Source organism: Scyliorhinus canicula, chromosome 17 (assembly GCF_902713615.1).
Source record: "Scyliorhinus canicula chromosome 17, sScyCan1.1, whole genome shotgun sequence".
Taxonomy (NCBI): Eukaryota; Metazoa; Chordata; class Chondrichthyes; order Carcharhiniformes; family Scyliorhinidae; genus Scyliorhinus; species Scyliorhinus canicula.
This window is the reverse complement of record NC_052162.1, coordinates 16,711,901-16,724,847: the sequence shown is the minus strand read 5'-3', so window position 1 is coordinate 16,724,847 and position 12,947 is coordinate 16,711,901. Positions and strand designations below refer to the sequence as shown.

At 42.0% G+C, this 12,947-nt stretch overlaps 1 protein-coding gene across 2 annotated transcripts in view; it reads left to right on the top strand.

The window, feature by feature from the left end:
• Window positions 1-12,633, top strand: part of mtm1 (myotubularin 1) — a 111,534-nt gene extending 98,901 nt beyond the window's left edge. For both annotated transcript variants that reach the window (XM_038774205.1, XM_038774206.1), the window contains exons 14-15: window positions 4,804-4,980; window positions 8,275-12,633. In XM_038774205.1, coding sequence (XP_038630133.1) covers window positions 4,804-4,980; window positions 8,275-8,451 — 354 coding nt within the window. In that variant the 3' untranslated portion in view covers window positions 8,452-12,633. The remainder of the gene's footprint in view (window positions 1-4,803; window positions 4,981-8,274) is intronic.
• Window positions 12,634-12,947: the final 314 nt, after the last annotated feature.

The window sequence follows — 12,947 nt, the reverse complement described above, 5'->3', positions numbered from 1 at the left end:
TTGCTTTCTCTTTCTTTTGTACGATTTACACAAAGTTTCTTTCTCTCCCTCTATCTCTATGTCTGTTTAAAATAGTGCATGTTTCAAGGCCTGGATCTTGTCCTTGGATATTGAACCAGAGCTTTCATCTTGAGCATCAGCATAACTTTGCAATAGAGTAATTTCAGTTTAGATGTACCTATACTAGTATAAATGCCTCTCCACGAGAGTGATAACTTGAATTTGGGAAATAGTGGATGAAAATAACATATGCCACATATATTCATGTGAATCAACAGTGGCAATATTCACATGCCTGTTTTCTTTCTATTTGTTCATTGCTGGCAAGGCTGGCCTCTATTCCCACTCCCTCCTCTGTCTTAAGGCGGTGGAATGCTCCCTTAAACTGTTGCGATTTGTGTGCTGTTAGGTCGGATTTTGACCTAACAATGCTGAAAGAAGTGACATATTCCAAGTCAGGATGCTGAGTCTCTTGGGCTGCCGATCAAGCAGGCTGCTTTGTCCTGGATGGTGTTGATCATCTTGAGTGTCTTCGGAGCTTCACTCATCTAGGAAAGTGAAGAGCATTTCATCACGTTCCTCACTTATGCCTTGGAAGTGGTGGCCAGGCTTTGGGAAGTTGGGAGGTGAGTTACTCCCTGCAGAATTCCCAGCCTTTCACCTGATCTTGCAGCGATGGTACTTGTAAGGCTCGTCCATTTAAGTTTCTGGTCAGTGGTAGCCCCCAGGGTGTTGATGGTGGGGGTGGAATCAGTAGTGATAATCCCTTTGGCAGGATGCTCCCACATCATTGAAGATGGGGATGTTTCTGGAGAATATCACTGCGGGAGGACACCTCAGAGGGCAGTGAGGCTATATGGGTAGAGATCAGGAATAAGAAGGGTGCAGTCACAATATTGGGGGTTTACTACAGGCCTCCCAACAGCCAGCGGGAGATAGAGGAGCAGATAGGTAGACAGATTTTGGAAAAGAGTAAAAACAATAGGGTTGTTGTGATGGGAGACTTCAACTTCCCCAATATTGACTGGGACTCACTTAGTGCTAGGGGCTTAGATGGGGCAGAGTTTGTAAGGAGCATCCAGGAGGGCTTCTTAAAACAATATGTAGACAGTCCAACTAGGGAAGGGGCTATACTGGACCTGGTATTGGGGAATGAGCCTGGCCAGGTGGTAGAAGTTTCAGTAGGGAAGCATTTCTGGAACAGTGACCACAATTCAGTAAGTTTTAAAGTGCTGGTGGACAAGGATAAGAGTGGTCGTAGGGTGAATGTGCTAAATTGGGGGAAGGCTAATTATAACAATATTAGGCGGGAACTGAAGAACCTAGATTGGGGGCGGATGTTTGAGGGTAAATCAACATCTGACATGTGGGAGGCTTTCAAGTGTCAGTTGAAAGGAATTCAGAGCCGGCATGTTCCTGTGAGAAAGAAGGGTAAATATGCCAAATTTCAGGAACCTTGGATAACAAGAGATATTTTAGGCCTCGTCAAAAAGAAAAAGGAGGCATTTGTCAGGGCTAGAAGGTGGGGAACAGACGAAGCCTGTGTGGAATATAAGGAAAGTAGGAAGGAACTTAAGCAAGGAGTCAGGAGGGCTAGAAGGGGTCATTAAAAGTCATTGGCAAATAGGGTTAAGGAAAATCCCAAGGCTTTTTACACGTACATAAAAAGCAAGAGGGTAGCCAGGGAAAGGGTTGGCCCACTGAAGGATAGGCAAGGGAATCTATGTGTAGAGCCAGAGGAAATGGGTGAGGTACTAAATGAATACTTTGCATCAGTATTCACCAAAGAGAAGGAATTGGTGGATGTTGAGTCTGGAGAAGGGTGTGTAGATAGCCTGGGTCACGTTGAGATCCAAAAAGACGAGGTGTTGGGCGTCTTGAAAAATATCACGGTAGATAAGTCCCCAGGGCCTGATGGGATCTACCCCAGAATACTGAAGGAGACTAGAGAGGAAATTGCTGAGGCCTTGACAAAAGTCTTTGGATCCTCACTGTCTTCAGGTGATGTCCCGGAGGACTGGAGAATAGCCAACGTTGTCCCTTTGTTTAAGAAGGGTAGCAAGGATAATCCAGGGAACTACAGGCCAGTGAGCCTTACGTCAGTGGTAGGGAAATTACTGGAGAGAATTCTTCAAGACAGGATCTACTCCCATTTGGAAGCAAATGGATGTATTAGTGAGAGGCGGCATGGTTTTGTGAAGGGGAGGTCGTGTCTCACTAACTTGATAGAGTTTTTTGAGGAGGTCGCAAAGATGATTGATGCAGGTAGGGCAGTGGATGTTGTCTATATGGACTATATTTGACAAGGTCCCTCATGGTAGACTGGTACAAAAGGTAAAGTCACACGGGATCGGGGTGAGCTGGCAAGGTGGATACAGAACTGGCTAGGTCATAGAAGGCAGAGAGTAGCAATGGAAGGGTGCTTTTCTAATTGGAGGGCTGTGATTAGTGGTGTTCCACAGGGATCAGTGCTGGGAACTTTGCTGTTCGTAGTATATATTAATGATTTGGAGGAAAATGTAACTGGTCTGATTAGTAAGTTTGCAGGCGACACAAAGGTTGGTGGAATTGCCGATAGCGATGAGGACTGTCAGAGGATACAGCAGGATTTAGATTGTTTGGACACTTGGGTGGAGAGATGGCAGATGGAGTTTAATCCAGACAAATGTGAGGTAATGCATTTTGGAAGATCTAATGCAGGTAGGGAATATACAGTGAATGATAGAACCCTCAAGAGTATTGACAGTCAGAGAGATCTAGGTGTACAGGTCCACAGGTCACTGAAAGGAACAACACAGGTGGAGAAGATAATCAAGAAGACATACGGCATGCTTGCCTTCATTGGCCGGGGCATTGAGTATAAGAATTTGCAAGTCATGTTGCAGCTGTATAGAACCTTAGTTAGGCCACATTTGGATTGGATTTGTTTATTGCCACGTGTACTGAGGTACAGTGAAAAGTATTTTTCTGCAAGCAGCTCAACAGATCATTCAGTACATGGAAGAAAAGGGAATTAAACAAAATTCAAGAAAATACATGAGAATACATAATAGGGCAACACAAGATATACAATGTAACTACATAAGCATTGGCATCGGTTGAAGCATACAGGGTGTAGTGTTAATGAGGTCAGTCAATAAGAGGGTCATTTAGGAGTTTGGTGACAGTGGGGAAGAAGCCGTTTTGAGTCTGTTCGTGCGTGTTCTCAGACTTCTGAATCTCCTGCCCGATGGAAGAAGTTGGAAAAGTGAGTAAGCCGGGTGGGAGGGATCCTTGATTATGCTGCCCGCTTTCCCCCGGCAGCGGGAGGTGTAGATGGAGTCCATGGATGGACTTGGAGTATAGTGTTCAATTCTGGTTGCCACACTACCAGAATGATGTGGAGGTGTTGGAGAGGGGGCAGAAGAGATTTACCAGGATGTTGCCTGGTGAGGAGGGCATTAGCTATGAGGAGAGGTTGAATAAACTCGGTTTGTTCTCACTGGAACGACGGAGGTTGAGGGGCGACCTTATAGAGGTCTACAAAATTGTGAGGGGCATAGACAGAGTGGATAGTCAGAGGCTTTTCCCCAGGGTAGAGAGGTCAATTACTGGGGGGCATAGTTTAAGGTGCGAGGGGCAAGATTTAGAGTAGATGTGCGAGGCAAGTTTTTTTTACACAGAGGGTAGTGGGTGCCTGGAACTCGCTGTCGGAGGAGGTGGTGGAAGCAGGGACGATAGTGACATTTAAGGGGCACCGTGACAAATACATGAATAGAATGGGAATAGAGGGATACGTACCAAGGAAGTGTAGAAGATTGTAGTTTAGTCGGGTAGCATGGTCGGCACGGACTTGGCGGGCCGAAGGGCCTGTTCCTGTGCTGTACTTTTCTTTGTTCTTTGCTCCCTCTAGTCGATTGTTTAATTGTCCACCACAATTCATAACTGGATTTCTCAGGACTGCGGAGCTTTGACCTGATCTGCTGGTTGGAAGACTGCTTAATTCCATCTACAGCATGGTGCTTGTGCTGTTCAGAGGCACGTAATCCCATATTGTAGCTTCACCAGTGTGGCACCTTGTTAAGTATGCCGGGTGCTACTCCTGGCATGTTCTTTTGGCACTCTTCATCGAGGCAGGATTGTTTCCTCAGCTTGATGGTCATGATAAAGTGAGGGATATGCTGGGCCATGAGGCTGCAGACCATGGTGGAATACAATTCCCACAAAGCCAGCAGATGCTTGTTTCCAAAGAGAAAATGCTGGAAAGTCTCAGCAGGTCTGGCAGTACCTGTAGGGAGAGAAAAGAGCTAACGTTGCGAGTCCAAATGCTGGTTTCCAACTCTTAGATCTGTTCTGAGTCAGTGCCCGTGGTAGCATCACACAACATGCTTGAAGGTTTCTTCAGTATGAAGATAGGACTTTGTCTTCACAAGGACTGTGTGGTGGTGACTCCTACCAATACTGCCATGGATAGATGCGTCTGCAACAAGGGCAAGTAGATTTTTCCCTCATGTTGGTTATCTCACCACCCGTCGCAGGCCCAGTCCAGCAGCTACATCCTTTAGAACTCAACCAACTCAGTCAGTGATGGTGTTTTCAAGCCACATTCGGTAATGGATGTTGAAGTGCCCCACCCAGTGTACATTTTGAGCCCTTGCTACTCAGTGCTTCTTCCAAGTGGCATTCAACATGGAGGCGCACTGATTCATCAGCTAATGGAGGGCAGTAGCTGATTACATGCAGCAAGTTTCCTGCTGACATTTGCATTTGTAGTTTTTCTATTTGTGCAACATTTAAGTCATGCTTTTGTTTTGTTGATTCAAGGAATTACGAAAAAAAACCGTGTCCTTATGGTCTTATATAAACAGCGAAATTGACAAGTACATTAATCCATTTTATACAAAAGACCAACACCGTGTACTCTACCCAGTAGCCAGCATGCGGCACTTGGATCTCTGGGTCAACTATTACATTCGGTGGAACCCTTGGTTCAGGCAACAGGTATGTGATAATCAGGAGTATGTATGCAATATCTCTAAGGATGTGGGAGTTTTAAGGGTCTGAGGCACCCCATTATTGGTAATCTTCTGTGGATAAATATCTTGCTTTGTTAGGGACTGGTCCAAGTGACATTGTGAATTAATCTAATGTGATGTTGTAGATAACTGTCCTATCCTGTGCGGCACGGTGGCACAGTGTTTAGCACTGCTGCCTACGGCGCTGAGGATCCGGGTTCAATCCAGGTCCCGGGTCACTGTCCATGTGGAGTTTCCACATTCTCCCTGTGTCTGCGTGGGTTTCACGCCCACAATCCATAGATGTGCAGGTTATGTGGGTTGGCCATGCTAAATTGTTGTTTAGCACACTGGGCTAAATGGCTGGCTTTGAAAGCAGACCAAGCAGGCCAGCAGCACGGTTCGATTCCCGTAACAGCCTCCCCGAACAGGCGCCGGAATGTGGCGACTAGGGGCCACAGTAACTTCATTGAAGTCTACTCGTGACAATAAGCGATTTTCATTTCATTTCATTTCAATTGCCCCTTACTAAGAAAAAACATAATTGGGTACTCTAAACTTATTTTCTAAAAAAATCTTATGTCCTATCCTTTGTGAGGAAACATGTTAGTAGAGAGCACACCATTCAGTCATTGGCACAGAAGGAAGATTTTCAACACATCAAGTCCATGCTGGCTCTGTGGAACAATCCAGTTAGTCTCATTCTCTCATTCTATTCCTGTAACCTGAAGATATTCAGTGTCTTTGCAAGTTTGATTTAGTGCCGTTGCAAGTTTTAGTTCCTTCCAGTGCCCATCCATTTTTCCTTTTTGAAATCGTTGATTATCTCTGTTTACAAACCCTCTTGGGCAGCGAGCTCCGGGTCATTACCAATCATTGCAGAAGAAAGGCCTTCCACACGTTCCCCTACATTTCTTCCCCAAAAAAGTTAATCTGTGTCCTCTGGGCCTTGTACTATCAACTAATGGGAACACTTTTTTTTTTCCTTGACTACCTTATCCAAAGCTGTCACACTTCAGTCAAATTTTCCCTTGACTGCTTTTTCTCCCAAGAGAACAGTCCCAGCTTCTTCAACCTAACTTTGCAGCTAAAATCGCCCATCCCTGGAACCATCCTGGTCAATATCTGCATCCTCTCAACCCTTTTTTAAACGTGGTGACCAGAACTGGGAACAATACTTGTGGCTTAACCAGAGCTATGTACATGTTCAGCATAACTTCCATACTTTTGTACTCCATAAAGCCCAAGTTCCCATAATCCTTTGCTAAACACTCTATATGGACTCCATCCAACAAATTCCCTTCATCAACCTTCTCTGTTACTTCATCAAAACGTTCAATTCGATTAATTGTGCATGATCTGCCTTTATAAATCTGTGCTGGCTCTCCTTGATTAACTCAAACCTCTCCAAGTGCCTGTTGATTTTTTTTCCCTGACGGTTGTTTTTAAAACCTTGCCCACCACTGACGTCAAACGAACTGGCCTATAGTTGCTCGGACTGTTTGTGCACCCTTTCTTGAATAAGGGTGTTGCATGGGCCACTCTCCATACCTCTGGCACTTCCCTCCCCCTGTATCTAGGGAAGTTTGCAAGATTATGGCAATCCACACCCAGTTCTTTTAGAAACATGGGGTGCACTAGTCTTTCCTTTAAATGATTAAAATATTGTCTTTATTGTTAGGTTTCAAATAAATCTACAATGCATTATATATTTTCACTGAGGCAGCACGGTGGCTCAGTGGGTTAGCCCTGCAGCCTCACGGCACCGAGGTCCCAGGTTTGATCCCAGCTCTGGGTCACTGTCCGTGTGGAGTTTGCACATTCTCCCCGTGTTTGCGTGGGTTTCGCCCCCACAACCCAAAGATGTGCAGGATGGGTGGATTGGCCACGCTAAATTGCCCCTTAATTGGAAAAAATGAATTGGGTACTCTAAATTTGTAAAAAGAACCAATATATTTTCACTGACCCTCAAGATCTCATCAGAAACGTCTCATTCATTTTTCTGGTGATTTAATTTTTCTAAAACTTGGCCTTTGGTGGCATTTTGACCCATCAAAATTCTACCAGTATTATCTTTGTTTTTCCTCAATAATCTGGTCTTTTGATGCCCTGCCATACCCCATTGATATTCACGTAAAGAATGATGCCACACAAGTTAGACATTTGGCCCATTGTCCCTGTGCCAACTCTTGAATGATCTATCCAGTTACCTGACTCCTTGACTCTGTTCCTATAGTCCTGTAATAGTACGGGCGGAACGGTGGTTAGCACTGTTGCTTCACAGCACTAGGGCCCCAGGTTCGATTCCCGACTTGGGTCACTCTTTGTGTGGAGTCTGCACGTTCTCTCCGTGTCTGCGTGGGTTTCCTCCGGGTGCTCCGGTTTCCTCCCACAAGACTCGAAAGACGTACTTGCTAGGTGAATTGGACATTCTGAATTCTCCCTCGGTGTACCCGAACAGGCACCGGCACCGAGGGGCTTTTCGCAGTAACTTCATTGCAATGTTAATGTAAGCCTACTTATCTTAGAATTTACAGTGCAGAAGGAGTCCATTCAGCCCATCGAGTCTGCACCGGCTCTTGGAAAGAGCACCCTACCCAAGGTCAACACCTCCACCCTATCCCCATAACCCAGTAACCCCACCCAACACTAAGGGCAATTTTGGACACTAAGGGCAATTTATCATGGCCAATCCACCTAACCTGCACATCTTTGGACTGTGGGAGGAAACCGGAGAACCCGGAGGAAACCCACGCACACACGGGGAGGATGTACAGACTCCACACAGACAGTGACCCAAGCCGGAATCGAACCTGGGACCCTGGAGCTGTGAAGGAATTGTGCTAACCACAATGCGACCGTGCTGCCCAGACACTAATGTGACACTTGTGACACTAATAAAGATTATTATTTCTGAGTTTCAGTATTTGCAGTATTTTGCTTTTGAATTAAAATATTTTTGGATTAACACTGTTAATCTGCTTTGTATTTTCATTGATGATACTGTCCCCAAGAATAGAACAGAAATTCACAAAAGTTAGCCAAAAGGAATACCAGTAGTGATTGAACTTTGGTGTGCAACTTATGTCGTGTTTAGAACCTGGTGCATCAGACTTCTGAGCAAACATCACGGTCGTGAATTCCAGTGAATGCCATAAAACTATTTCAACAATCACTGGAAATATTAATTATTTGAACGAATGAATAGCTGGATATTTTTCTCATTGCTATTAAATGTTAACGTTTAGTTAATGATCTTTCCTGTCCCCTCTCTGAGCAGCAGGACCCAGTACAACAGCGCTACAAAGAATTGTTGGTTGTACGAGAGCAATTACTGAAGAAACTAGAGGAATTACAAATTTCAGATTCTCCGACAGGAATGCTTCCCCACGTTTCCAATTCGTCCACCTCATCTTCTCCAGTGTCAGTGTCTCCACGCTCACAGACAACACTTTGAGATGTGTGCATAGAATTCTGAATACTTAACAGTACTAATTACCTTAGAGATTCTATATAATTCTATATAAGCTATACAGCAGCATGTTTAAAAGAATGCTGGATGGGGGTGTTGATTTATTTGCATGTTAATACTATAATTTTCCATTTATACAAAAAGTGAATTAAAAGTATTTTGATAAATGGCGTCGTTCTAAATGATGTGCCTTCGTTTAAATGGTAGCAGGCTGCCATTTATTTAGGATCACTGTCCTATTTCTGTTTGAGTCAGTCGAGGTGCTGACTTTCTCAATCACTGAGTCAAGAAAACTGTGGAATTAATCATCTCAAATCCATGAGTAGCGAAGGGTCTGAAAAGACGGCTGTCAAGGCTCTATGGATTACTGCAAGAACTGACCAGAAAATCCTGAATAGATGTTACATGGCTTATGTGGCTTGCATTGCAAATTACTGATCACATACTGCTTCCTGCTTGAATGATGTTCCCTAAGTAATGAAGGTAGTGCTACAGTATGAATGGAGGTAGTACTGTAGTATTAATGGAGATGTAAGGGTCAGTGCCAAAGAAAAGACAACTAGGCTAGAAAAAAACTTGAAAACAAAATGAGGCTGAGGGGGTGAAATTGGCCGTTGGTGGTATCGTTATACAGGGCAATCGGCAGCACATTTTACACTACCCCAGAGTAAGGAATGCTGATTTGCAATTGCCCATGACATGCTGCTGCCGAAGTAGAATTCAGCCCCCTGGTGTATTTCTGAATGACTAGTTGGTAATTTCCGCCTGTTCCTTCCCTGCCGCCTTTTGTGTTTTCATCTTTTTCAGTCTCAAAACCAAGACTTGGGTAAACTGTTACCAGTTTATTTCGATGACTATTTTATAGCCTGAGTTCTCTCATTTGTTTTATACACGGAATCTCTCCCTGAATTGAAGTGTCACCCTATACGTACGGCCGTTGCAATAAACCTGATATTTGAGACAAATGTTTGCATTCCTCGTGGGGCTTTCCAGGTGCACGTTTTGAGCTCATGTAATTGGCCAAAGTTGCCAGGAGCTTAAAATGTTATGCATAATTTAAACAAATTTGAATTAAATTTATTAAACTATAGTGAATTATGCCTTGAAAATGCTGATTATTTTATTGTCAAGCCTTTTACAGCAGTTATACTGATATTAAGTGAAGTTACATTTACGGTTCTGTTCAAATATTTTGCTTTTAATGGGCCAGGAAACAATACTGACTGATTTTGGAAATGTATAACTATATCTGAAGCATTTTAGCAGCTACTTATCCTTGGCTTTAATTATTTTGATCCCTTGCAGTCGTGGATCTGAAAATAATGTAGTGGGGCTTAAACAATGGCCGCCTTAAACTTGAGAATTACTGTTGACACTGTTTATACCTCAACCAAACAGTTGTGGACAAGGGAATGCTATGAATAATACCACCAATAATTTGCAGACTTTCTCTAGTGTTACAGATGTGTTTTCTAGTAAAGCCCAATTGTTTAGCTTAATGTTCCTTTCAGTAACATATGTAGGCTTGTTTGCCCATCAATTTTTTTATTTCTGTTTATATCAGTGATATAATATTCATGAATATTATTTTAGGAATTTCATGCTTAATATGTTTGGGCCATTTGCATTGGAGTTATTTTTCTTTGCATGCGTCCCTGCCACTACAATATTCGGCCTGATTCATTGATATTGAGAATTTAGCTAATTTGATTAAGAAGGATGTGAATACCTGACAGCAGGTTGATGATTCAGTTCAATGCTGAGGGGGTGCTGCATTGTAGAAGGTGTTCAGAAGAGATATTAAACCAGGGGATCATATAGCAACTCGGGCTATTATGGCACTACCCTGGGAGCAGCAGGGGATTTTCTTGTCAACCACATTATTTGGTCATTCATTCCTTTCCTGTTAGCGGCACTTTATTATACGCAAATTTTACACATGTAAGAGTTGCAACTTCAAAGAGCAATTAATTGGCTCTGAAGTGCTTCAGAGACATCCGAAAGACATTACACACACAAATGCAAATTTGTTCTTTCCGATTTATGAAAAATTGAGCGCAATTGGTCTAATTCAAAATTGGTACATTATCCTAATCAAATTTGGGTGTTTTAATTCCATTTGGGTGTTTCCTAGTTTCTGCCATTTCCAGCTTATTCCATGCACCAGGGCAACCAACTCCTGGAGAAATTATATTTAGCCTTCGGGAAAATGTACATACGTTTGAATTTGTTGAGTTGCTACTCTATATTTTAAACTTAGTTAAACTTAATTAACTCTAATTTAACCAGTAGATCAAACGTTTGTAAATGTTGGAAGCTGTGCATGTTTAGAGAATGGTGGTCATTAGGGAAGAGCTTGATAAGTTGAAATCCTCGCCATTATCCGACATCCAGTTGCTCCCTGAATTTTCCGTTGCAAGTGATTGCTCGTGGGGATGGCACATTTTCCTCCCATTTTTGGCGTAGGTAGGCCTGCTACCAATTGTTACCTCGGTTAAAAATGCTTTAACATTAAAAGAAATTGAACTCGAAGCTCAGAAATTCTAATTGGTTTTAGACGCAGTATTCAGTAATGAGTGTTGCAATGCTTACTCTTTGTCTTAACATGATAAATTATGAATTGTTTAATCATTCCCATTTTTCAATAGTCTAACAAAATAACGGAGTTCCAGACTGATTAACTATTTTACTTTTGATGCCTGATCGATAACTTAGAACATATTCCTTTCATTTAAGTAGCAAACTGTAATAACCAAAGGCGTTTATTCTGTGGGCTATGAAGCATTCGTGATTAAAGAAAGATGGAATGAATTTACATGGCGACCGATTAAACTGTTACATTAAAGCTGATGCTCGCAGAATCTGCATATGTTTACAAATTGTATTTTTTTTGGCCATACAGCATTGCTGTCATATTTCTTGCCGTTTAGTATTCAGATATAGCTGCAGCTTGCTGACGGTCGGAATTACTAGCCTGTTGTGTAATAACTACAAAAAAATGGATATTTGGGACTGAAATGTTTTTGTATGCTGCACAATATTGCATTGCGACTACTGACTTGTATGTATTAATTTTATTTAATGTTGTCCTCAAAGAAAACACTTTCCATCGAAACGGGTGTCTGATGAAAAATGGGCTTTTGTAACTGCATAAAAATAAGTAAATGGGAATACATTATACTTCTAAAAGGGCACTTGGGGATTGATGGGATACAGTGCATTTTGCAGGGGAGGAAGTAATTAAACGTGGAGGCCCTTCTGAATATATAACCCATTGTTAATCCTCTGTTGAATGTTCTTTAACCACAACTGTACACTTCATTTCATGAAAAGTTTTGAAATTTAAAAGAACCACTTTTTAAAACAATGACCGTTTTCATGACCGTTAATTGATCTGATAATCCATTATGACAAAATAAATACAGCACTTGCATATATTTATTATTACACGGGTTAAAATAGAATCTCAGACATCCCACATGTAGCTTAAACATAATGCGGTTTTCAATTTGTTTGAGTCAGTGTCCATTTTGTGTGTTATTTAGATTTACTTGACAATAATGCTTTGCCACTGGAGAATGGACCAGAAACAATCGGCAAGAGGGTGAAATTCATGCATTCATTAACTTCGGCAAAAATGATGGTTTCTGTATTTTAAGCTGGAATGGAGCGTGTGATACTTTCATTAATGTTTTTGTAAATATTTCCATGTAAGAATTTCATCCCCTTGCTGAAGGTGTAGCAATTTGTATTTTGTTAATATGTTTTTTTGAACATATTTAATTATGCTCAGGATATTTGCCTTTAAATTAGCAATCTGTTTTTTTTTCTCCTCCACACATCTGAAGTTTCTGAAAGCTGCACACATTTATGAGGGGTCAAATTACTGATTATAAAGACCCAAATGTTGATGATACAGTAAGCAAAGATAAATAATGGAACATGGACTAAGATAATGGAAGACACTCAACTTTTCACAAGCTTTGCTTTGACAAATTTATTCTAACTATCAGTGTATAAAATTGATCTACGTTGTATGTTCCCCCTGTGCAGTCACGTATGCTACTGCCTAGTTATTGTGAAATAAAAGCCATTACATGTAATGTATCTTCAAATATTTTAATATTTTTGTCAACATATTAAACACTAATTTCTGACTCACTAATACTTTAAAAGACTTTGTCCACATTTCCTGTTCCTCTCACTTCAGAGATCACCGTTCTGTACCTAATGCAAGCTTGTGTTGTATTCTGCATATTGCAAACAAAGGCAGAGATTTGTTAGCTAACTCGTCAGCCGCAGAACACACCAGAGCTGGAGTCTGCTGTAGCTTTATTGACTTACCCAAAAATGAATGGGCAGGTATAATCTTCAACGTTTAAATTAATTCATTTCGGGGCAGCACAGTGGCGCAGTGGGTTAGCACTGCAGTCTCATGGTGCAGAGGTTCGAGGTTCGATCCCGGCTCTGGGTCATTGTCC